Genomic DNA, 23,012 nt, shown 5'->3' on the forward strand with positions numbered 1-23,012 from the left:
CTGTCCCCACCTACAAATTTTATTTTTATGCTCTAAAGAAAAAGGAAGAATATGGAAATATCAGGGATGCTTAACATAAAGATAAGGGTAATTATATTAAACGTCTGAGATTTTGCAGACAAAGGCTGTAAAAACACCTGCATTTAAAGCACCGGTTTACTCCTGCGGCTATGGTTCACTTACCGAAGATTTTTTATTTTTATTTAGTAGCCTTCCCAGATCCATTTCCCTATTTCTCTTTTCCAAGGGGTACCATCAACAGCAGCAGCAGCTAAGAGAAGAGTATGCTGCAAATGCCAAGTACACTGGCTTTACACACACAAGACAGAAGCATCTGAATGCACACAGAGGCATGAGATGTGCTTGGATCTGTCTGGGAGAGGTGGAAGTGGTTGACACGTGCACTGCTGCCACATTTTCTAAGTCAAATCCAGAGTTTTTCTTCATTTCCTTCAACCCAGGGACCACTCTGGGCTCCCATTTACTCTGCTCTTCCAAAGCTTCATGGCAACCCTCGCTCCGCCCAGCTTCTTTCCAACTTACTAAGTTGCATCCTAGCTGCCAGTGCAGATTATTTTGCTTATTTTTTACACAATCCCCTCAAAGAGCTTTTAAGAAGTGCAACTTCTCCGCAGAGCAAGCAGAGCAAATGCGGTATGAAATCTGTCTCAGTGTACGCATCAAAAAGCAAGAATCTGTACGGGGTGTAGAGGTGAACCGGCTGGGAAGAACACATTTTGTAGAGAAAAAGGCAAAGTGCCCTCTCTTACAGCCTGCCATCGCTGAGTACTTTTTGTAACAGCACAGCACTAGCTCTATAATGAAAATCCTCGTGGCAAAGGCCTTCCTTTTCTCAGCACACCCCAGACACCATCCTGGAGAGAGTGCTGCTCTCAAAGCATCCCGTCCAGTTGCTGATCCACGTCCCACGGAGGCCCCACAGTTTGGGGGTGATGCACAGAAAGGCTGGAGCCAGCCTCGAGCCTTCTCCACGAAGCCATTCGGCAGCGAGCCTTTGCAGCAAGCACCTACCGTGTATTACCCCGCTAAGAAGAGATGTCACACGTTATTTTTAGCCAGACTGACCTGCGACCGTGTGCTAAACACCTTCCAGTCACTACAGAGCCAGGCTGGGTTGGGATCAGCAGCCTGCACGGCAAAACGCTCCCTACCCAGCTCACTGCCTGGACGGAAAGGATCACAGCAGGGACGATTTTCTCTGAAGCTCTGTAAAATAGTAAATCACTAACAATACCTTGCCAGCACAAACCTCGTGGGATATCCAGCCCTGTGGTGTTTTTTTTTTTTTTTTTATGCTTTTCTTTTATAGCTAAACAAGAGCTGCTGTGGGAATAGCAGAAGAGATGCTACATCTTGATAAGCGCTACCTTTCTTTTTTTTCCCCTTTTGCTCAAGGAGAAGAAGCACAGGGGTTTCCTCCAAGGTGACCACAGCTGCCTCCCTGTTAGGGAGGACTGGCAGAAATCTAACATCCAGCCTAACTGGAAGCAGGCCACATCCATCTGCAACTCCAACCCCTCACTTCTAGGTGCCAGCTCCAGTTTGCAGTGCACGGAGGCAGGAGAAACGCTGCAGTTACTCCACAGCAAACTTTCCACGTTGCCCTAGACCCAGCTCCAGCCAAACCGATCGGGCTAACTACCAGCATGAAAAGAAATATTTATTTACTTAAAAGACAGGAGCTCGGAAAAAATCATCAGAACACTACAGGACTCCATGCAGTCATACGCTGGCTTCTGAAATAAATCCTATTTATCCACTGCCAAAATGCTCCCGGTCCTCTATGAAACACGAGAGATGTGGTGCCCGTCCAAAAAATGCCCGATCTAAATGAAAAGTATCCCCGTTAATTGGATTTAAGATCTTTCAAGCACTAGCATTTAGCGTTGACTTCTTCCCCTCGAGACAAAAACGCCTTTCACCCTAACTGGCAGCTCTTTCCAGAAAAAAAGTACGGTCACTGGTACATGGGAATTTGCAGCACTGCTGTTAACTTTGACATTACTCCTACCAGGAAAACACTGATCGAGACATTTTTGAGTTCTGCCTACAGCAGAAAGGTTTTTTCTTTCCCGATCCATGAAACTCAGTCCCTTTTGCACTGTTCTGACCTGCTGTTGTCACCAAAGATACGAGAAATACAGGAACTATCCGTGCAAACAAGCAACTAAAAGCAAGAAAACAACAAAGAGCATATTCCAGAGGCCAAAGCAAGCTGGCAAATAATGGAATTGGTGGAATTGCTGAGTCCTTTCTGCACAGGAGCAGCATCTAGCAACGTCTGAACAGCAGACCTCAAAATCACCCCAAAGCTCGGCAACATGAAGTCCTTCAGTGGATGATTTAAAAGCGTTATGCGCCACCGTCACGTATTTGAAAAGAGAAAATGAAAATCTCTTTTGATGCATTTAGAAGTTATTTTTTGTCCCGTGTATTATTAGATATTCCTGGCTCGGTGCAGGAGAAGACAGCCCCTGCTGTGAGGACCTTACAGGCAAGTCACGCACAAGAAGCAGCCTCATCTTTACCTAGCAGAGGGGAGAGCGAGGTGCAAATGGGAAATTGTTTGCTAAAAGTTGTACAGAAAACTAGCAGAGCCCAGGAAAGACCACAGGTCTGCCAAGGGATCTCCAGTCCTTTCCTCATAAGACAATTCTTCCTTCACCGTTCACGAATTGGTTGTATTTGGTGTCCTGGTCCTGCTAACTTGTTTCAGTTGTAAGTTTTCTTTCACTTGCTACAGAAATGAATTGTCAGAAAATGGACTTGGTCTGAAGGCCCCCAGCGTCCAAAACAAGGATTAAACAAATGAGGGAACTAGAAGTTCCCAAAGACCTCCCTTTGCCCTTGGGTAACTCAGACACGACGTGCTCCTGAGTGATTCCAGTTCTCCAGCACAAAGGAGAAGGACTGAGGTTTTACTCCCAGCAGCAGGAATCAGAAAAGATGGGATATGAGACCAGAAAACCGAATGTCTTGGTACTTACTGCTGAGTAAGTCAGCAACTAGAAGAAAGTCATGCGGCTCACTTAATGACTGAAGTTTTTATCAGAGGAGGGCAGTCTTTTGCAGAGAGTGACGAGCCCTGCAACAACCATTTCCCTTCTTTGTGACTCCAACGATTTTCTCATTTTCTGGTTCTAAAGAAGGCAACCAGAAGAAAGAACAGCCAGTCTAGGCTAGGAATTACAGGATACTGCAACTATCACCCAAAATTTAGGCTCGAAATTGGTTCTACAGCAGTAATTTAAGTCCAGGACTCTTTGGACAAGGTTGGTCTCTTCCACAGCACACTGCATACACTTGCACATCTGCATGCTAATTGCACGCTCTTGGCTGGCCAGCCTGACCTGCAATATAGTAGATGGCGATAATTTAAGGAAGTGGATTAACCCGAAATAAATAAATAAATACAATCACATTTCCCTCAACTAGATTTCGCCAACAGCTACAGGAAAACCAAGCCTCCCCACCCTTACCTCAGCCTCTAAAAATAAACCAAATGCTGTTTGGTTCTGAAGGGAATTTAAATGCATCCAAATAATCCCTTGGCATAGGCAGAGGAGCCATTCTGCCTTTTACACTTCTTGAAAATGCTGTCTGGTACCTCTGCCTTGAAAAAAAAGGTTAAACTCAAATAACCACTCTTCAAGAAATTTTCCCATGTGTGCACGAAGAAAAGTGAACCAAGACCTCAGCGACACAGTGGATGAGACAAGTAGAGGTTCGTGTCGATTTGTCTCAATTGAAGCTGCAAACCTCAGCGTCGCTAGTTTTCCTTCCTCAGACGCTTCTCAAGATTGAAAGGACAAACAAGACGTGAGCTTGTGGATAAAGGGAGAGAAAGAAGGCTAGGAGGGAGAAGTAAAGACTTTAGTGCTAATTTTGTGCTAAGGATTCTCTTTTCCCAACACAGAATACCAGAACGCTACTCCTTAAACAGCTCCAAACAATACTCGAATGAAAAATTCATGAAAAATCCATGAATGAATGAATGAAAAACCCATGCAGCAGTTTTCATTGCTGGGAGAGGAAATTTAATATTTTTTTCCCCTAAAATAGACCATCTGAAGAAACCTCCAGTGTTATCCACTACTTTGGAGGTGTTATCTTCCATCAGAGGGAAATGGCTGAGAGTTACTTCATGGGGTACGACATGAGGCTTACAAAGATGCTGGTAGTGAAAGGTTTCCAGGACTTTTGCTGCTCCTTGGTATCAAAGTTTCGAGCACTGTGAAAATCAAGGCTCCTTAGCCATCCCTGCAGCTTGTCAGCACTTCACAACCCTTGGCACATTCATCCCTTACAGCATTTTCTAGATGCTTAACAGAAAGGACAGGCTTGGCTCTGGCTTTGAACCCACCCAACTTTAAGCTAGAGTATTCTCAGGCCAATTGACAGCTGGAGCCTCTTGATTTACAGCTCACACACAAAGCAGAAGTCTTGAGGATCTGTTTTCACTGGAATTCTTCTTAACAGAGCTCTGGATATTGAAGCCAAATTCACATTAGAGAGGCTAAGTCTTAAATTCCTTAAAACAATTACAGTTAATTTAATCATGCCATTGTTTAAGGAAAATTAAATGTAAATATTTTGATCTTCACAATAAAACCATTAAAGGGAATAATAAGAATCGTGGTCAAACAAAATCTATGGAGAAAAACAATGCAAGGAAATTAATTCAACTGATTTTGAAGATTGTTGGTGTGCCACAGACAATGCAGAGCTTTATTTCTCGTTATAGATTTAAGATGTATGTTGAGATTCAGAGAAGCAGGTGGGATTTGAGAGAGACATCTCCAGCTATCAACGCATCCCATCCACGAGCTTGACCTACAACCCCAGAGAGCTATCCATGGCTTGGTTTTAGGTCAACTGCTGCAAGCAAAGCTCAGATTTATTCCTAAGAAGCAAACTGGTCAGAGGGAAGACCTCGTCAGTACACCACCAAGTAAATGATCAGTAATAATCTAAACCAGTGACAAAAGGCACTTTTTTTTTTTTTTTTTTTTCTCCATAAACAGAACAGCAGGAGCTGTTTAGGGTGAATTTGTTTACCAGGATTTGTCTTCTCAAGCTGGTACCATCTGTAAAATGCCCTTTTCTTTTGTTCACTCAGGTCCGACCCCTGCTGCAACAGCCAATGGGAGATCCGGCTCTGACTGATACCTGGAGGAAACAAAAACACAAGGAGGAAGAGAAAACTTGGTCTTTGAAAAATATTTAAAGTGGTTTATGTATTGACAAAAGGTGTTGTCTTACAAAGCCTAGAAATTCAATGTTAATGGCTCGATCACAGAAAAAGTAGAGTTCAAGCTTCTTCCCCCATCCCTCACTGCTTCAACTTCTCCCTTTTTGCTATTTTCAGCCCCACTCGAGATTCACCCCGGGCTCAGCACAATCAGCCTCCAGGCAAGTAGGGCACAAACTGGGAAGCCGAATCTGCTGACACTGAATTGGCCAATTCTCAACCACAGCTTCCCTGGTTCAAAAAGTTCTTCATCTGTGAACCGGGAACAAGTCCCTCACCCACTGTTACACACAGGGAATGATCCCGGGGAGACTTTTATCATTCGGTGCTAGAATAAGAAGGGAGATAAATGCACAAAGGGTTTATGTGATATGGATCAAATCACCCCAGAAATGCAGCAAGACAGCTAGCAGCTGCTGCAACAGCCAGGAAACAAAACAAAAAGGATTCAAACCCTACATATCCAGGCAGGATTAGGGACAAAAAGTTCCAGAATCTTTAAAATAAGACTTCTAAGAAAATAGTTAAAAGGGGAAGAAACCTAGAAGTTAGTGCCATTGTTTCCAAAGCATGCCACCAAATGAAAGATCAATGCAGAAAGGGACATTTCATGATGAGAAGAAGAGGAACCAAATAAAGCAAGAGGTTTAAAGGTGCGCTGGGAGGGGAACCGTGTGTTCACTTGAAAATTATTTGCTGAATAACTGCAGCGATTTCCCTGGCAGTAAGGCTCCCCGTGCTTCCACCAGGCTCCTCAGCTCTCAGGAAGGGTTAACAACATCTAAACTCTCCCGAGAATTCAACTTTTAGGAGGTGCTCCCAGTAACAATATATTGCTGAGCACCACCTGTGCCGACACCTGCTTGGTGCCAGCACTGAGGCAGGTAGAAGGCTGCTTTTCAGGCAGAAATCAATCCGCCTCTCCCCTCCTGAGATGCGCCAAGGTTTTATTAATCATAATATGATTATGAGATCTTTCTCATAATCATATTTAACTCATGAAAAACAACCCCCTGTAGCTTTACCGCTTCTAATAAAGGGGTTTTACTACGCTTTCTTTGCACCGAACGTAGAATTTAGTTAACGGGAGAATGATTTAACTCAAACCTCAGGTGCCGTATTCACGTGGGTTTACTCCAACCAGATTTCCACAATCACGGGGCTTTATGCTCTTAACTGCTCCTTGTTACAGCGAATCCCAGAGCCTCTGAAGTTTTAATTGTCCCGTGGAAAAGGTATAGGCATTTTCTGAGCACAGAAACTGATTGCTAATCAGCAGAACTCTGCCTACGAACATACCGTGGCTTGGTTTGGTTTCCTGTATGTGTAGTGATGGTCTCAGTGTCCGTTCTCAGAGATGGCTTTTGTCTGATGTATGAAAGAGTTCAGAAACAACAGGGGCTGCATCTCCCCTGGGCCCATTCCAGGACAGATAATTGGGTTTGTACTACTAGGGAAGTGGAACTCACCAGCCAAATACAAACTTGAGATTCTGCCAATTTAAATCATGTAATACCAAATATATATACACAAAATATATTCCAAATATATACCAAATATATATCAGTATATACCAACTATATATACACTAACACCAAACATAAATCAATCTCAATTGACAAAACTCTCCGGCCCAAAGTGAGGTGCCAGTCTAGTTGAAATCATGCAATCCAGATACCTGATTGTCAGTGAAAGTTCCAAGTTTTGTAAATTTGCAGCCTCCCACCTACTGTTATGATTTATAAAAGCCATTTCTTTACTACAGGGCTATGGGGCACAAAGAGTTGTGTCTCACTGCTTTTGGATGCGGGGCTCCTATTAATCAATGGGTTCCAGCACCACTAATTTACTTGTTTGCTGCAGTCCACTTACACTTCTTGCAGTTGAGTAGTGTTCGTCGAGTGTTTGGATAACAACAGAAGATACAAATGCAAAGCATAATTAGATAAAAATTATAAATAGAGATTAAGTATCTTCAACAAGAGTGGAAAACTCAAATTCTGCCCAGGAAGCTGCTTGATACTGTCACGAAGTGGTACAGATGTTAGCCACGTCAGGCAACGTGCTGGAGACAAAGCAAAGGAGCAGGAGCCCAAATATTTACGCTGAGAAGTGCCCTGAGCACTGCCACATCCACGCTGGACTCCTCGAGAGCCCTCTCGGTTCACAAAGTCAGCTAGCAACTTCTATAGCAATGCCACAAACCCAGACAGCACCACGTGAGCTGATGGCTTGGCCAGCTGATCTTACTCTTGTTCATAGGGATGCAGACCTCTAGAAGTCCCTTGACATCACATTTTCTATCACTCCTTCCTGGTTTTTATTAGTCTCTTCCCCTCTTTCATAGGCAGAGTGAGAGCTGAGCTTCTTGAACACGTCCTCTACCTATGCCACTCCTCTTTTTAAGACAAAATATTTTTCATGTGCTCATCTGGAGCCTCAGTTTAGAGGATCCGTACAATCCAAGGGTGATGATTCAAGGTCATGTGCAAAGTCAGCAGCAGAAGGACGGATCCAGAATCTCCTAGATCCTAGCACATAGATCACAAACCCACCCTTCACCCCTTTAAATTAAAAACCCCCAGATCATCACGTTAGAGTTTCTTGCATCTCACGTGGATTTTATAGAGTTGACTCACGGGGACAATGACTAGTCCTACCACCCGTGCCATCCTGTCACACAGGCTGTAATCATGCTACTTTAGAAAATTGCACTGGCAGGAAAAAAGAAATCATCCTGCTGCCAGAAGCAGATTAATGAAAGAAGATCTCTGGAGTACTGAAAATCCAGCTGCCTGGAGGAAATTCACCCTCCAACTGAACTACGGACCTCAAGGAAGTCTGACGTCCTCAGGGCTTGGGATCAGCAGGAACACGTTGCAATGAGCACCACTAGCTCGCTCACCAAAAATACCCAAGAAAGAAGTGGTAATCACAAAGGATTGTATTAAATCAAAATGCTGACTTCTGTCACACGTCACTCCTTCCCATAGCAGGTTACAATTTGCCATTGTACGATCACTGTTCGCAATTATAAACGGAACGGAGATGACAGGACAAGTAGACTCTCTCCTAAATAAATTATATCGGGAAGAATTTTCCCTCCCATATACATAAAAGAAATGGCAAAATGCATCATCAAGGGAAGGCAACCGGTATCTACAGTACAAATCTGCTCAGACACCTCAAACCTGCCATTCATCAAGTCTCTGGTAACTGGCTTTCACCTTCCCATATAGATTTGTTCAGTGACTGTTTTGCATTTCTTTAATGTTTCTTCCAGGAGAGATTTTCAGAAGCACCTGGAACGCATCAGATTTGGAGAAGAAATAACTGACAATGTCTTAATTCTTCAGTTTGTAAGCAAAGTCCTAGAATCACGTAATACGTGCTTGCAGAGGACATCTATCAATTTAGGAGATTAGCAAATGCTTGTTTACAGAAAACCTGCAAAGATCAAAATCATACAGAAACAAATCTTTCCCTCTGTTTTCATGAATATTAAAAAAAAGGAAATGTTAGTTGTTTTGTGTTTTGTTTTGTGTTGTGTTTTTTTTTTTTTACATCTAATTTCTCACCACTTCCGATCATCGCTAATTCGGTAATTTTCTTTTCACAATTCAACTATTTAAATTTCACTTGGTCTATCTTTGTGTTTGCTGAGCACCCCTGTGTGTAGGTTCCAAACCTTCGGGGGTTTTATTTATGTTACAGCACTGCTTTGAGGCTGCCCTCCACTGCACAAGATGCTTTGTGTGTTTAGCATAATACAAAGCTAAGTCCTGAAGATCTCGTATCAATTAAGACAGAGACAGAAGGACAAGACTGAATTGTACAAGCAGACTAACAGTGAAGGTTAGCAGAACTGCACACTGAAGAGTTCCATTATGTATTTTTTCTGAAAAATGACCTCTGCATTTTATTATTCTTATGCTTTTACTGTTATTATTATTATTTTCTTTACACACAATAGGTTAGTGCCATAAAAACTAAGCTGAGAATTGAGAAATCTGAATAAAAATTCCTGCTCTACCACAAATCGCTTTCCTTGTGACCTCAGGAAAACACTTATTTTTTTGTTCCTTTTCTCCCTATGTGTAAAAAATGGAAAAGGCAACACTTCCAAACCTTGCAGAGGCATCATCCATCAAAGCATTTAGCTTGGCTGCAAAGGGCTCATCTCTGAATACTCCTCCCTCTCTCCTTTACTGTAGTACATAGAAGAAAGATGTTAGTTTCTGAAAACATTTCCCCCACCCTCCTTCTACACCTGGAGCCTAAATCAAGAGCCAGCGTCGCCTAACAAGGATACATTTATCTCTTTAACCTTCGACTTCTGACCATAGCTTACTTGGCGCCCAGAAACAATTCTGGTGACAACTCAAGCAAATCACACCGCACGACTTCAAATTATTGTTTGCAAAAATTTGGCATCTCACCTGCCCCACATAGGGCTAAATACCTACCCCCCGAGAAAGCTGCAGCTATGTGAAAAGGAGCTTCAAACAACAAGATAGGAAATTCAGCAGGAACTATTATTAGCTCCTGTTTATACTGTCATTTTTCTTATCAGTAGGAGATTATTTATACAGAGCCCAACCCAAGTGCTTCTTGTTTATCTTATTACAGACACCATTAAAAAAGTTTCTATAAAAAGCAGCTCCCGTATTTAGGACCAGCACTAAGAAGTGTTATGCTAGGTTTTTGCTTCTTATCAATCATTTCTTTATTTCCAAGTCACCATTTAATATTCTGTTACTATTTTCCAGTCTGCTCTCTTCTCTCAGTACACAAGGCAGCTCTGTAGAATGTCTTCCAGGTTTAATTTTCCATGTCAGATTCATTATCTAAATGACTTTAAAAGTTTCTGGTAATTTTATCAAGACTAAGAGAGCCTAAAAAATTGTTCTACTGCAACAGCTGACTTTAACCTCCAGCTCCGTGTCCCCTTCTTGCGTATCCTTGACCTCCATCACTTCCCACCCACTTTCACTGCAGCACAGGAAAAACAAAAGGAAGAGCAGTTTACAGTTGCAGAGGCTGTAAATGCAAGCCTGTTCGGTGTATTTTGTAGGTATGGGGTTGATATTCTGTGAGTACACTGCAATATTAGAATTAAGAAAAAGAAGAAAGATATTTTTGAATGAAATCTGAAGTGCCTTGAAGAATTAACGAAATTAGGTAAAATGGAAGTTTTGAGTTGCAGAAGTTGCAGTGGAAGTTCCTGCACCAAGGACAGAGATGACAAGATATAGAATGGGGACAAATATGACTGTAAGCACAAAGGATGCAGTACTCTCTGATGAGCTAATCCAAGACCTGCAGTTTGAAGACATGCAAATACATTTTTTAACTAATATTCATCACTTTTATGTCTGATTCAGCCAACTGCAAACCCAGCAATAATAAAGAAGAGGAAGTTTTAGGTTCCTAGCTAAAGGTCTAAGATCATTTTGGGTCAGATATAATTTTGCTCCTTTCCTCTCTCCATGCCATTCTCCCATTTACATACTCAAGCAGAATTTTTAAAGTAGCATAGAAACAGGTAGAGACTGAAAGGAAAAAGTTCATAGCATGGGTGGTCAAGTCAAACAACTCTCCTCCTGGGCAGAGCCAGCCATACATTTTTCATTTCATTTGTTTCTTGCTTCTCTTCCCAGGGCAGAAGAGATGAATGGTAAAAGCTGAGCTCATAATATTCTGCATTTTATTTCAAGTGCTGAACAAATGATTTCCAGCTGATGCAGGGTGGCAACCAGTGGTTGGGCAAGTCCAATACACCCAACATCTGACATCCAGCCTCCAGAAACAGCTTGCTGTTTGGATTTAAACTGGTGGTGAAGGATGCCTGGAGCTGGAGAGGAGTGAGGGCATCACGACCTACATACCACCACGCTGCCACCAGGCTGTAAGCACTGCAGCCTCTCTGGGTTGCTGACGAATCAGCCTCCTTCCTGAAGAATCGCCTCCTTTTGCACGCTTTCACAGCCCCTTCACTGGCCAGAAAATCACCTTGATGTGTAAAATGCAGTGAAGACGACCCTGAGACACAGATCGCTGGAAGCTGAGCAGTAATCTGGAGAGATATCACTTCACACCTATAGTCCTTTCCTATGCCATCTCCTAGTGACCACTCTTTGAATTTTATCTATTTTTCTCTCGTTTAATGAATGTTTTACAGAACATCTTTACCTGAAAGCCTCTAAATAGGGAGATGATAACATCTGGGATCATATATTCTGAACAAGAAGGGGTGATGGACACACCTGAAGAACACACAAATCAGCATTCATCAGGTCTAAGACAAGTCTGGAAGTGAGGGCCCTGGGCCACATGCCTTCTGCTCTGGGTCTCCATCCTGAAATATTTTCAGCCACTCTTCACTGTACTGTGCCTTTGAAAAGAAGCTGATGCTTCCCCCGGTAAAGCATGCTCTTTAACCCGGTCCCTTCAATCTCCTTGAGATTCACTACAGCCATAATTATGTATTTAATAGTGTCGCTTAAGTGCTACCCATCTGCATACACAAGGCTAAGGGTTACATTTCAAATGAAGCAGCTCCCACAGACCTTCCCCCAGCAAATACACGGAGGATAACTGTTCAACTGCAAAGGGTGGCAGGGGGAAGACTCACGCATCACCTTACAGCACAGGCCTTGCAGCTACCTTTGTTTATGCAAGTGCATCAGGTGCAAAATATTCGCTTCGTTTTCGTATCTGAAAGGTCTACTACAAGAAGGACATTGAGGCCCTGGAGCGTGTCCAGAGCAGGGCTATGAAGCTGGTGAGGAGCTACGAAGCTCCTCACAGGACTTGTGAGGACTGCTGAGGGAACTGGGGGTGTTTGGTCTGGAGAAGAGGAGGCTGAGGGCAGAGCTTATTGATCTCTGCAACTGCCTGAAAGGAAGGGGTGGGGAGCTGGGGGTCTGCTTCTTCTCACAGGTAACCAGTGATAAGACCAGAGGGAATGGCCTCAAGTTGTGCCAGGGAGGTTCAGGTTGGAAATGAGGAGACATTTCTGCTCAGCAAGAGCAGTCAGGTGTTGGGACGGGTTGCCCAGGGAGGCGGTGGAGTCACCGTCCCTGGGGGTGTTCAAGGAGAGCTTGGACGTGGTGCTTGGGGACATGGCTTAGTGGTGACATTGGTGGTAGGGGATGGTTGGACCAGATGATCTTGGAGGGCTTTTCCAACCCTCATGATTCTCTGACTCTATGCTTCACTTACAGGAGGAACAGCCTGGCAAAGACAAGACAAGCTCCCAGAGGCTAAACACTGACTCCCCTGAGGGGAGGCCTCATTGCTCCCTACAACTAACCAAAAGGAGGTAGCAATGAGGAGGGTGTCCATCTCTTTTCTCAGATGACAAGTGATAGGACACAAGAAAATAATCTCAAGTGGCAGCAGGGGAGGTTTAGATTGGACATTAGGAAGAATTTCTTAATGCAGAGGGTGGTCAAGCATTGGAAGGGGCTGCCCAGGGGAGTGGTGGAGTCCTCACCCCTGGAGGAACCACAGATTCCTGGAGATGTGTGTATGTGGACATGGTTTAGTGGTAGGTTAGGTTAACGGTTGGACTTGGTAATCTTGAAGGTCTTTTCCTGCCGAGATGATTCTATGAGTCTGTAAATGATTAACAACTGAAACCCAAGACAACAGGTTGAGGATGGAAGGAGCAACATGACAGGTGTGAAGAGACTGATCTTGACTTTGCTACGGTCAACCTGCAAGACAGAGGCATCAAGACATGCACTGAGACGTGGTCAGTTAGATCAGCTCCTTTTACTGATACAGATCATCTTAGATTTAGCACAACATTTCTGATTTAATGGCCCTGCAAGCAGTAGTCCAACTGACTGAGGGAGAAAAAAACAACAAACAAACATTTTCTGCCATTTTTTCTCTTTGCACTACTTTTGAAGGGAGAGGGCTACTTTGACTTACTGTAGATACGAAGGGTGCCAGAATTTTGGGGATCAATCTTTGAGTCAGAAGTTTTTCTGTTGTCTGCCCTCATAAAAAGCTATGCAGTGGTTAATTTAGATGTGAGACATTTCGGGACCATATTCAAGCAAGAACTGCACATAAGTAAGGGATTGACCCGCAGACTGGCAAAATGTCACAGTTCAGGTCCGATTCAAGCAAGTAGACTTAGCATTAAATTTTTGAAGTACTAGTGCTAACATCTGATAAGGCTAATAACATTCCTTGGGGTAATAGAAAATGTTAATCTCATGATTTTACAGATGAAACTGAAACCAGGAAAGGACAAGTAATTTGCCCAAGACCACAGATGTGGAAGAAATTCCTGGCTCCACGGCTCAAGCACCCGTTTTTGCCTGCCTACCTCAACTGCTAGCACACACAGCGTCTGCAAACCCAGATCTCCCAGGCAGATGGGTTCTCATGACATTTCAAACACTGGAAATAGCAAAAAAGAACAACTTCCCTCCTGTTGGTTTGGCATTCCTAGTCATTGAGGATCCTTGAAAAGGATCTATTCCAAGATCTTTATTCAAGCTTGGTTTTAAAAATGAATAGATGTTATAACTATAATATGGGGTTGAGTATTTATTTTATCATCAAGTCTTCATCTAAGTATGCTGCTAGCTATGCTGGTCTGGACAAACAGAATGGACCTGTAAAGGAGAACTAATAGTGCCCCATGGAGCAGCAGCAGGATTAGTGTTTGTAAAGAGCTCTGAAATACACCAAAGGAGTAAATGGTATCACTGCAGTTTGCTCATTTGTCCTGAATGTGAAAGAGAAAAGGTACAAGGTAGAGGTTGAAAAAGAACTGCTTCTCCTTCTAGGTAAATCTGAGCCAGAATGGACATCCCCGTCAGCCTCACATCTGATTTTCACTAACTGTGACTCAAAGACGAGCAACTGAAAAAACTTTACAACTATCATAGAGTGCTGGATGCAGCGACACCAGCTTTAGCTGTGTCTCCAGATTTTTCATAGGCATTTTACAATATGAATATGTATTATATATACCTCCATCCACAGAGATGTAGATATGTATCTATTTGCAACAAACAACTCAATAATTAAGGAAAAAGGTTTCATTCTAAGATAAAAACTTTGGGCTTATTATAATGCTGTAAAATAAAATCTGCTAGCATAAGCCATGAGAAAAAAAAAAAAAAGAAAAAAGAACAAGTGATTCACTGGGGAAGTTCCATGATGTGCGGGACAATGGGTCTTAAATCAAAGGCATACATTATCATGACTAAGCTGACAGATCTGCACTGCAATGCAGAAAGCCAAGCAATATTCCAGCATCTGCACCATGCACACATAGGCAGTTAGACACAGTTTCCCAAAATGAAGAAAGGACTCCTGAGCTCTTACCTGTTACCTGTGCAACAACTGCTTGGGAAATTCTCCGATTGGCTAGGAAGGCTTTGATTTCCTCCTTTATCACACTGCTGTCCCTCCTACCAAAACAAAAAAAAAAAAAAACAAACAAAAGAGCACACAAAAGACAGACAGACCAAAGTGCACTTTGAAGAAGCAAAATGGCTTTATTTCCTTTATTTAGGGGACGAGGAGTGGGGAAGGCAGGCATTAAAATAGTCAAAGTGCCTCACCAGTGGACACTTCTTTTAACAAGTGTCACGTTTGAGCAAAGTACCCTAGCAGGAGAATAGATGACTCATGTCCTATATAATTCATATTAGGTGCAGGGCTGCCATATGGAATGTACAAAGTTTCATTACACAGGGATGAATAAATCTCTCATACCAGCATAAAAAAAAAACCTCAGTCATAAAAATGAGGCACAAAAATAAAAAATAAAGGATAGCAGGGTCTGCATGGTTAGCTACACAAATGAATACACGTACACAAACCTTCTCTAGCCTTTCAAGGAAAAGACCCAGAGGAGAAAGATATTGCAACCTCTATCCTCCATCCCTACCTCCCTAGTCCACGGCTTGCACTGAATGAACAAGCACCAGTTATTAAAGCCTTTGTAAGATTTTTAAAAGGAGCACAAAGATAGTTCAGAAGGGACTGTGCTAAAAGGGAAATAATTTGGCAATTGCATAGGGACTGTGATATACGGCAAATTTCAATTGTGGAAGGCACATACTTTTCCCTCCTGCTTCCTCCCTTCTTCCCTGAAAGGTGCAGACAATTAAAGTAACTTTATTAGGCTTTATTATTTGGTGATCTCCCCTTTCCTGCTCCCTTCCTGCCCCAGCAGCTTCCAAGGCAGATTTAAGCTTGCAAAAAGCAAAATAAATGCTATCTTGTACTTTGTTGGGGGGTTCATTTTTATTTCTGAACCCAACACTCATCCTCCATAGGTCTGAAAATAAAAGAGGTTTCAGTTTAAATAAGCACTAAAAGCATTACTTGGGACTTATTTCATAGGAACCCAAAACTCAAAGGAATGATTAAAACTTCAGCAATGGGAACTCCTGCACACTGCTATCCTCTTCATCTTCCTGTATTATTCCATTATCCTGAAGTTGACAGGGAACAAGGTTGATGGGTTTTTCTTGCTGCTCATCTCTAATCCTCTCCCCCAAAGCCACACCTGTATCCTGAATCTCCAAATATATTTTCATCTGGGAGATTATAGACCCTAGTTACCCCATAAGTATTTCATAAATGTTGCGGTTTCAGGGGAAAAGAAAAGAAAAAAAAAATCCCCAAAAAACAACAACATTCTAACATTATAATCCAAATAGTTTTGCGACATTTGGCCTTTTCCTATATTTCCTTTTGCTATTGAGCCCACCAACTCCATCTTTCACCGTGGTGGAACAGTCCCTCCTTTAACCTTTGCTATAACGCAAAGGAAGTGGCTAAAAGTAAAGGAAGGTCAGTCTGGACAAAAAATAAAACTAGCTCTCACTAAAGACTTCTGCTTCTTCTTTTTTTTTTTTTTTTTAATTATTTTTACTTTCCTGCACTAATCTGCAGACTGTGCAAATCCAAGAGGGAGTCAGCCCCTGACACAAACTCTAAACAGATAACATACATGCACTGCAGATCACAGCAGAAATCATTAACCAAGCAGCTTCCCTACTACATATGGAAGGAAACTCAACTGGTACCAATTATGGGAGGAAGACTCATGTGAACTGAGACTCAGAAATCTTCTGAATAAGAGTAAGGTGGAAATTTAGTGAGCTAGCATGAATTTTAATCTTTGGTACTGCATGGGAAAAAGCACTGCAACAGGAGAACAGCCTCTGGTACGTCTGTGTGCGACCAGGGATTGTCTAAGAGGCAGAAGAGAGGTACTGAGATAGTGACCATAAGGGAACTAGCAGGGGAATAACTAAAACTCTCCTGGTAATACAGAATCACAGAATAACTAAAACTCTCCTGATAATACCTATCGATACTAGAGCAGTCCTCCAACATGCTGATTTCTTCTGAGGGACTTCTTACTCTGCCTTTCCAAACTCTTTACAAAGACTTCTACTAACCTCATCAGCTCTTCCACTTTGTCATCAATGTCCAAGTCCTCTTCCGAAGCTTCAAAACTGTACGACCTTTGAGCCAGGCTGTTTGCGAGCGGGTAGCGGGTAGGTGACATCTTCCCGTTGAACGCAGACAACCTCTCGTTACTCTCCCTCCCGTTCTGATTAGTAGTGCAAGGCTGTGGGGAGGTGTCGTAACTGTTGCTCGGTGACGGGGACATCCCCGAATGCTGGGTCTGTGTTGAAGCTGTGGCTGTAGAGGAAGATGCTGGGACATTGTTGGTGCTGTTGCTGTAGGAACCACCTCCGTAGCTAGACCTTCTTCCAAATTTGTCGCTATGCTCTTGATCAAGACGATCCAAGGTTTCCAGCGCGTGAAGGATTTCATGTCTGGTCATTCCCGTACGTCTCAGGCGCTGAAGCAGGTCTATCTGCTCTATGGTAAATCTTGGTTCGTCTGTGTAGTGAGACATGGTTTCCAGCAGACTGAAAACAAGGTGAAACGCAAAAGCAAATATTTCAATTTAACAGTTCTCTGTGGTACATGGTTAAGCACCTTACTTACAGGAAAGCCCAATTCTGGTCCGACACTAAGCCACGCATCTCCAATCAGGCTCAGCACATGGCAGCAAGACTTATTTCTTCAAAGTTTTCAAACAACATTCCTCTTTCCTACTAGTTTTCCTTCCACCTTCTCCACTAAACCACCAGTTACTACTCATCTGCTTTCGATAAACCTGTTACGGAGAGGCGGTGGCTGGTCAGTAATTAAGGCTGCAACCAGTTTTCACACCAAATTGTGCTTGTTGCCGACTATCCAAACAGAAATCTCACGTTCCCAAACTGACCAGCTAGGTCCAAGGCCAGAGGTGAAGTTTTTGTGGAGAAATTTTAACTGGTTATAACATGAGATTTATAAATCACAACTCTTTTGAATGTGAAGTACAAAGAGTTCCAGTTGCCCTAACTTTTTGTTGCTACCTTGAAAAAAGAAGATAAAAACATCCCTAGCGGAAATTCTCGTGGCCTGTAGGACCAAAGTTGATTTGACTGAAGTCCGATTTCTGAAGTTAGAAACTTTTGAACCTGGGATGTTGTCACAGATCGCCTGCCCTAAGAAGGAAAGTGCAGCACATCCAATTATTACTGAGCTTTCATTTAAAGAAATAAAGTCTGCTGCTTTTTTCCCTCCGAAGGCAGGCTTTTTGTGTAACTCCATCAACATGGTGGCTCATCAAAAGATTTTTTTTAACTCCTAAACTTCCCAAGGTATCTGAACAACGAGCATCCTATGACTTTGCTGCAGAGCCCACAAATGGACCTGAAAAAAGCACAATGTGCTCCTTTAATCTCTTTTCCTTCCTAAATCTCCTCACAACAGAGCCAAATGGCATACAAATGACGAGATCACCTCCTTCAGACCCCAGGATCTGGAGAAGAAGGGACAGCAGACGGAGGGCAGATGGACTTTGGCAAAGAGATCAGGGCACTCTCTAGCCTTTTTGTGCATCTCCTTAAGAGCCAAGGGTTTATTAAGGTTCCTGCAGGAGAGCAGGGTGAAGAAATCACTCAGACTCCAGGAGACACGACAAAGCTAACGCAGAATCCTTATGAGCAAGAGCAGCCAAAGAGCAGCCTCGGGGAAGTCAAGCAAGAAATCCAGGGATCATGGAAAACCACAAGAAGGATAATGGCTCTCATGAGGCCTTCCAGGCCTCCAGGCCTTCCTAGGCCTTCCAGGAACAGGACTGCCCATAAACCTCCACAGATTTCAGAGATCTCTCCTCTTTCCTAGTTCTGCACTCACACACGGGCCTAGCACATGGTCCCCAATGGCCACCACAGAGCGAGAAGCCTTTTTCCATCACTGCTTTTACTCTTCTTTCAGACAAGCACATCACACAGAACCAAATTTTGGGGGTGTAGCAACAGGATCTCAAGGTAGCAACATCTCACAACACCAGAAGCCACAAGCATGGTGTTTGGATGCAGCCACCCAGTTTTTAAGGGTAGTCCTGTAGCATGGATGTGCCTGGGTGGCCCTGAGAAGTGGTTTGCTTAGGAGAGCTGTAGCTAGAGGATAGCTATGTGGGGATGTGGTGCTACAAAACCAGGATGCACGCATCCAGGAAAATAGCATTTGCAGCCTGGAAAATCCAAAACCGATAAGAAGCTCTTATCTTCGGCCACTTACAGCTAGCATTGAGTCCCTTTGATTGTTTTAGCATTAGAAATGGGTACGTAAGGAAAAGGAAGCAGGAGGACAATACAAGGGGATGACTCCCATCCAAGAAAATGACCATCTGTGAAGACAGACGGACCACAGCCATTTGAGTGCTTCGTTCCAGTAGGAATGTGCTGTCCTTCGGGACAATCAATTACCGAAAACGTACGAGCCATTTTCAATCTTAAAAGACAAGCACCCGGGTTATTCCGCTCACACAAGGGCACGGCAGCCAATGCAGCAGTGTTCGAGCAACTGACTGGAATCGTTAACAACTGAAATTTGGAAGCTGAACCTCAGGCTGAGACACTGAGAGCTTGACCAGGAGCATCTGTAAACACACACCGTGTGCTGGGTTTGGCCTCTGGGTTTGGGGAGGCTCAGCCCTTTTATCCAGCTCTGCAAGAAGTGCCACACTGACTTACTGACTCACATCACCAACCCCTTACACAGCCTGGAATTCCTTTGAGATGAACCCATTTTTGCCATCTTTTTTTACCTGTCTTTCTAATCTTACCGTTTCCTGAATTATTTATCTGTCAACACCAAGTTTCATGTCCTCAAGACTTTCATGTCCTCAAGTACTTTGTTGAACTGAAGGATTTAATGAACCAGTACATTCATGCAGAATTACCTCTAACAAAAATTCTTACTTTACTGACTCTTCAAGTTTTAATACCAAAATATACTTTACCTAGTTTAATCTCCAGTTTGTCACAGACCTAGCAACCCCAAACTTGTGTCCTTCTAGTCCCGTGAACTGAAAAACTTGCATCTGACAAAAGGGTGACTTTCCAGATGGCTTCAAAAATGCCACACAACGTCAAGAACCTAACGTTTCCTGCAATGGTCTGTTGACATGGGGTAGATCTTCCCTTTAGGATCAGGGTGTGATCCCATGCTTAATTTGTCTAAAACGTCAGGGCTCAGCTTCTAGATTTGTGTTCTTGAGCCAAATTGAAGTATCCTTTAGTACTACTGAATTAAACCTAATCAACTCCAGTGTTCTCATATGCAAGAGAAATAAATGGTTGACTTTCTGTGATACATGGAATTATGTAGAAAAGTGATCTGGCCTCCCCTTTGTCCCACATTGATGCAGCAGGGATCTGCTGTGCATGTACAGTGATTTCAAATGCACAAGGATGCAAGGGCTGCTGGACAAGGCCATGAGAACAAGATATTCAGTGACCTCCAACTCATGGCCCACAGAGTCCTGTTAATCTGTGGACTGCTTTGAAAAGGCATGAAGAAGGGTAACCCTACTGTTAGATTAAATACTTGGGATCAACACAACTACTCGAAAAAACATGGGCAATTTGGAAAAAAATAAAACCAAAGTCAATGAGTCCACCAGTCAGTCTGCCTGTGGAAGTTATTCTTCTAGCCTCTAACCATTCAAGAGGACTTCTACCCCATATAACTTTTCAACAATTCAAAAGAAGATATGAACACCAAAATCATATACAGGATCTCCCTGCTGCTCTCACCAATGTCATGTACAGAGGTAAAAACTCCCTTGCTTATAGTTACGTGCACAGCACATATTGCATCTGACAAATTTATTGACATACTTCTTACTGGTCTTGTGTCATTCACATTTTCATGTTCCTCTCTACACAACCATAAGATCTAGAAACAATGCTTCTGAGACAATTTCGTGTGTTGAAAATAACTGCAGGAATTGGGAATTTTCCATTAAAAACCTAAAGCAAATATTGCAAAACTTGGTATTATTGAACACGTTCCAACACTGCCAACTACCTACCATTTTTTTAATGAATAACCCCACTAACATTGTTTAGAACGGTTATTCTAACAAGGCTTCAGTTATTTTCCATTTTCAAAATATTTTAATAAACTTATCCTGTTTAAAGATCAATTTACAAAGCAGTTAAGTAAATCAACCATTTTAGAACCATCTTAATTTCATTCATCTCATTAATTAATGGATATTCTCTACTACTTCCTCTCTCCCCACCCTTATTGCTATAAGAGCCTCTTATCCTCCTGAACTCCTCTGGCTAGCTTTAATCCAATTTGTTTCCCCCCCTCTTTTTCCTTGCGAAAAAAACCTTCAAATGCAAAAGCAACAAGAAGCAAAATAAGATAGAGACAAGTAGAACGATTGGGGGTGTGCAAGAGAAAAATCAAGGCAACAAAAATTGTTCCTGGGAACAAGATTGGAACAGGCTGCTCTGCTGTGATTAAACTTCAGCAAACTTTGCAGCCGATGTAGCAAAATATCCTTAAAACTAGCAGATCTCCGTTTACCAAACCTCTCACCAGTCTTGACGGGGAAATAAATGAAAAAAGTGCCTACCAGGGGAGAATCGCCATGCATTTTTTCTCCCTGAAATTTGGAAAGCAAGACTTTTGTAAAGCACTAATTAAACTCAAAACTAAATTTGACCAATTTTGCAACAACTGAATTTGGGTCTTAAAATGGATCAAGCTCACTTAGACCCCGATAGGGAAAAAAAAAAAAAAAGTAGTTTAAAATATCAAACTTATTTATATTTCTTACATTAAGTTAGCAGTCATGCCCCATGTAAGATGGCCCAATTCCACTTGGTCTCTACATAGCATTAAAACTTCATGCTTATCTTTTGTGGCTCATCCCAGAGGAACCTGAGGTGCCTAAACACCACAGTGAAGGGAGACCTAAAGAAGATAAATTTAAAAAAAAAATCCACCTTTTTTAACCCCAAATCCACAGAATTAAAGTATCCAGCTGGTCCCAGCTAGTATGATGTGGCATCAATCATTTCTACTTTTAACACCACTTTGTGAAATGAAGGCTGTTTGGGGACATAAAAGCTGTTTAGTGCCATTGCCCTCAACATCCCCGTCATACCACCAAAAGGTTTTTAGCCTCTTATTTTTTTGTATGAAGTTCTCCCTGTAGATATGGGGATCTCCCCCTCTTTGGAAGTCCTGATCTTGAGCAAGGGGCATGTGGCCAGACACAGAGGTGTTCTCTCTCATGGAGGAAAATAAAGGAAAACACAGGAGGATTTTCTCACCTACTACCATGGCTGAAAACCATGCAAATTCAGGTATCATTTACCCAACACTAACTTTCTAGGTGGTGAACACAGCAGAATAATCCCATTAAAAGGCCAAGAGCAGGAAGTAGAGAACTCCATGTCCAATTGAACTTGCAGAAGTTCAAAGCAATTCAATTACCCATTTGGGAATAAGGCCAGAACACTGGCCTTAACACCTCGAGCACTTGAGAAAATGGCTCTGGACTCTTCAATGATCAGAAGAAATCATTTCTTCCTCTCTGCTACTTACTGTACATGAGTAGGAAGTACTCCAGCATCAGTGAAGAGATCCTTTGCTGCAGAGATCCCTCTCCACATCTCCATTAAAATTCACTGCTTTATCTAATAAGCTCTGCAAAGCTCAAGATACTTACAAAACCAGTTGTACTTCCAGATATGAGACCTATATTTGATATCATTCCGCATAATATGGATGTGGGCTACTGCCAAAGTGTTCAGAACAGGATCCCAGGTCTGGTAATTGGTTTAGGAACCATTCTGATAAAGTCACATCAACTGTGGCAAACAGGATGGGGAGAGATGCCAACTTCCCCCTTCTCCGACATATGGCATGTCCTGCTGGTGCAGGGCTGGCAGGGCACTTGTAAGCTTATCTTTTATAACACCAAAACTTTTGGTCACATAAAACGCACCTTGCTGTCACTGAATGCGATCTTGCACTTCAAATAAAGGTGCAAAATCACAAGGTAAAGTTGTGCAAGTTCAGCTTTCCAGCCAAAGTATAAGTATATAGCAAAAAATTGCCTTTCTACAACTAGTTAACCAAGCACATTTTCATTATCACAGTGTTTCCATAGTGTGAACTCCTTAGCCTGTGAGTTTTTCCCTTCGTGAATGTGCATATAGTACTGGTGAGAGGTGCTATCGGACCACCGTGGAGACGTATGTCCTCTCGCTGTCACAAACATACAGCAAGGATCCTTGTTCAGTATGAGTGGGCTGCTACATTTCCCTGCTACGTGAGGTCTCTGATCTAGACAGCAAACAAAAATGGATATTCAGCA

At 42.6% G+C, this 23,012-nt stretch overlaps 1 protein-coding gene across 17 annotated transcripts in view; it reads right to left on the minus strand.

The window, feature by feature from the left end:
* The window catches only part of HMBOX1 (homeobox containing 1), a 105,611-nt gene that overhangs the window by 34,517 nt on the left and 48,082 nt on the right, over positions 1-23,012 (minus strand). For all 17 annotated transcript variants that reach the window (XM_032183579.1, XM_032183587.1, XM_032183582.1 and 14 more), the window contains exons 3-5: positions 16,720-17,199; positions 14,627-14,712; positions 5,080-5,190 (exon numbers count right to left, since the gene is read on the minus strand). In XM_032183579.1, coding sequence (XP_032039470.1) covers positions 5,080-5,190; positions 14,627-14,712; positions 16,720-17,186 — 664 coding nt within the window. In that variant the 5' untranslated portion in view covers positions 17,187-17,199. The remainder of the gene's footprint in view (positions 1-5,079; positions 5,191-14,626; positions 14,713-16,719; positions 17,200-23,012) is intronic.

The sequence above is a fragment of the Aythya fuligula genome, chromosome 3 (assembly GCF_009819795.1).
Source record: "Aythya fuligula isolate bAytFul2 chromosome 3, bAytFul2.pri, whole genome shotgun sequence".
NCBI classification, from domain to species: Eukaryota; Metazoa; Chordata; class Aves; order Anseriformes; family Anatidae; genus Aythya; species Aythya fuligula.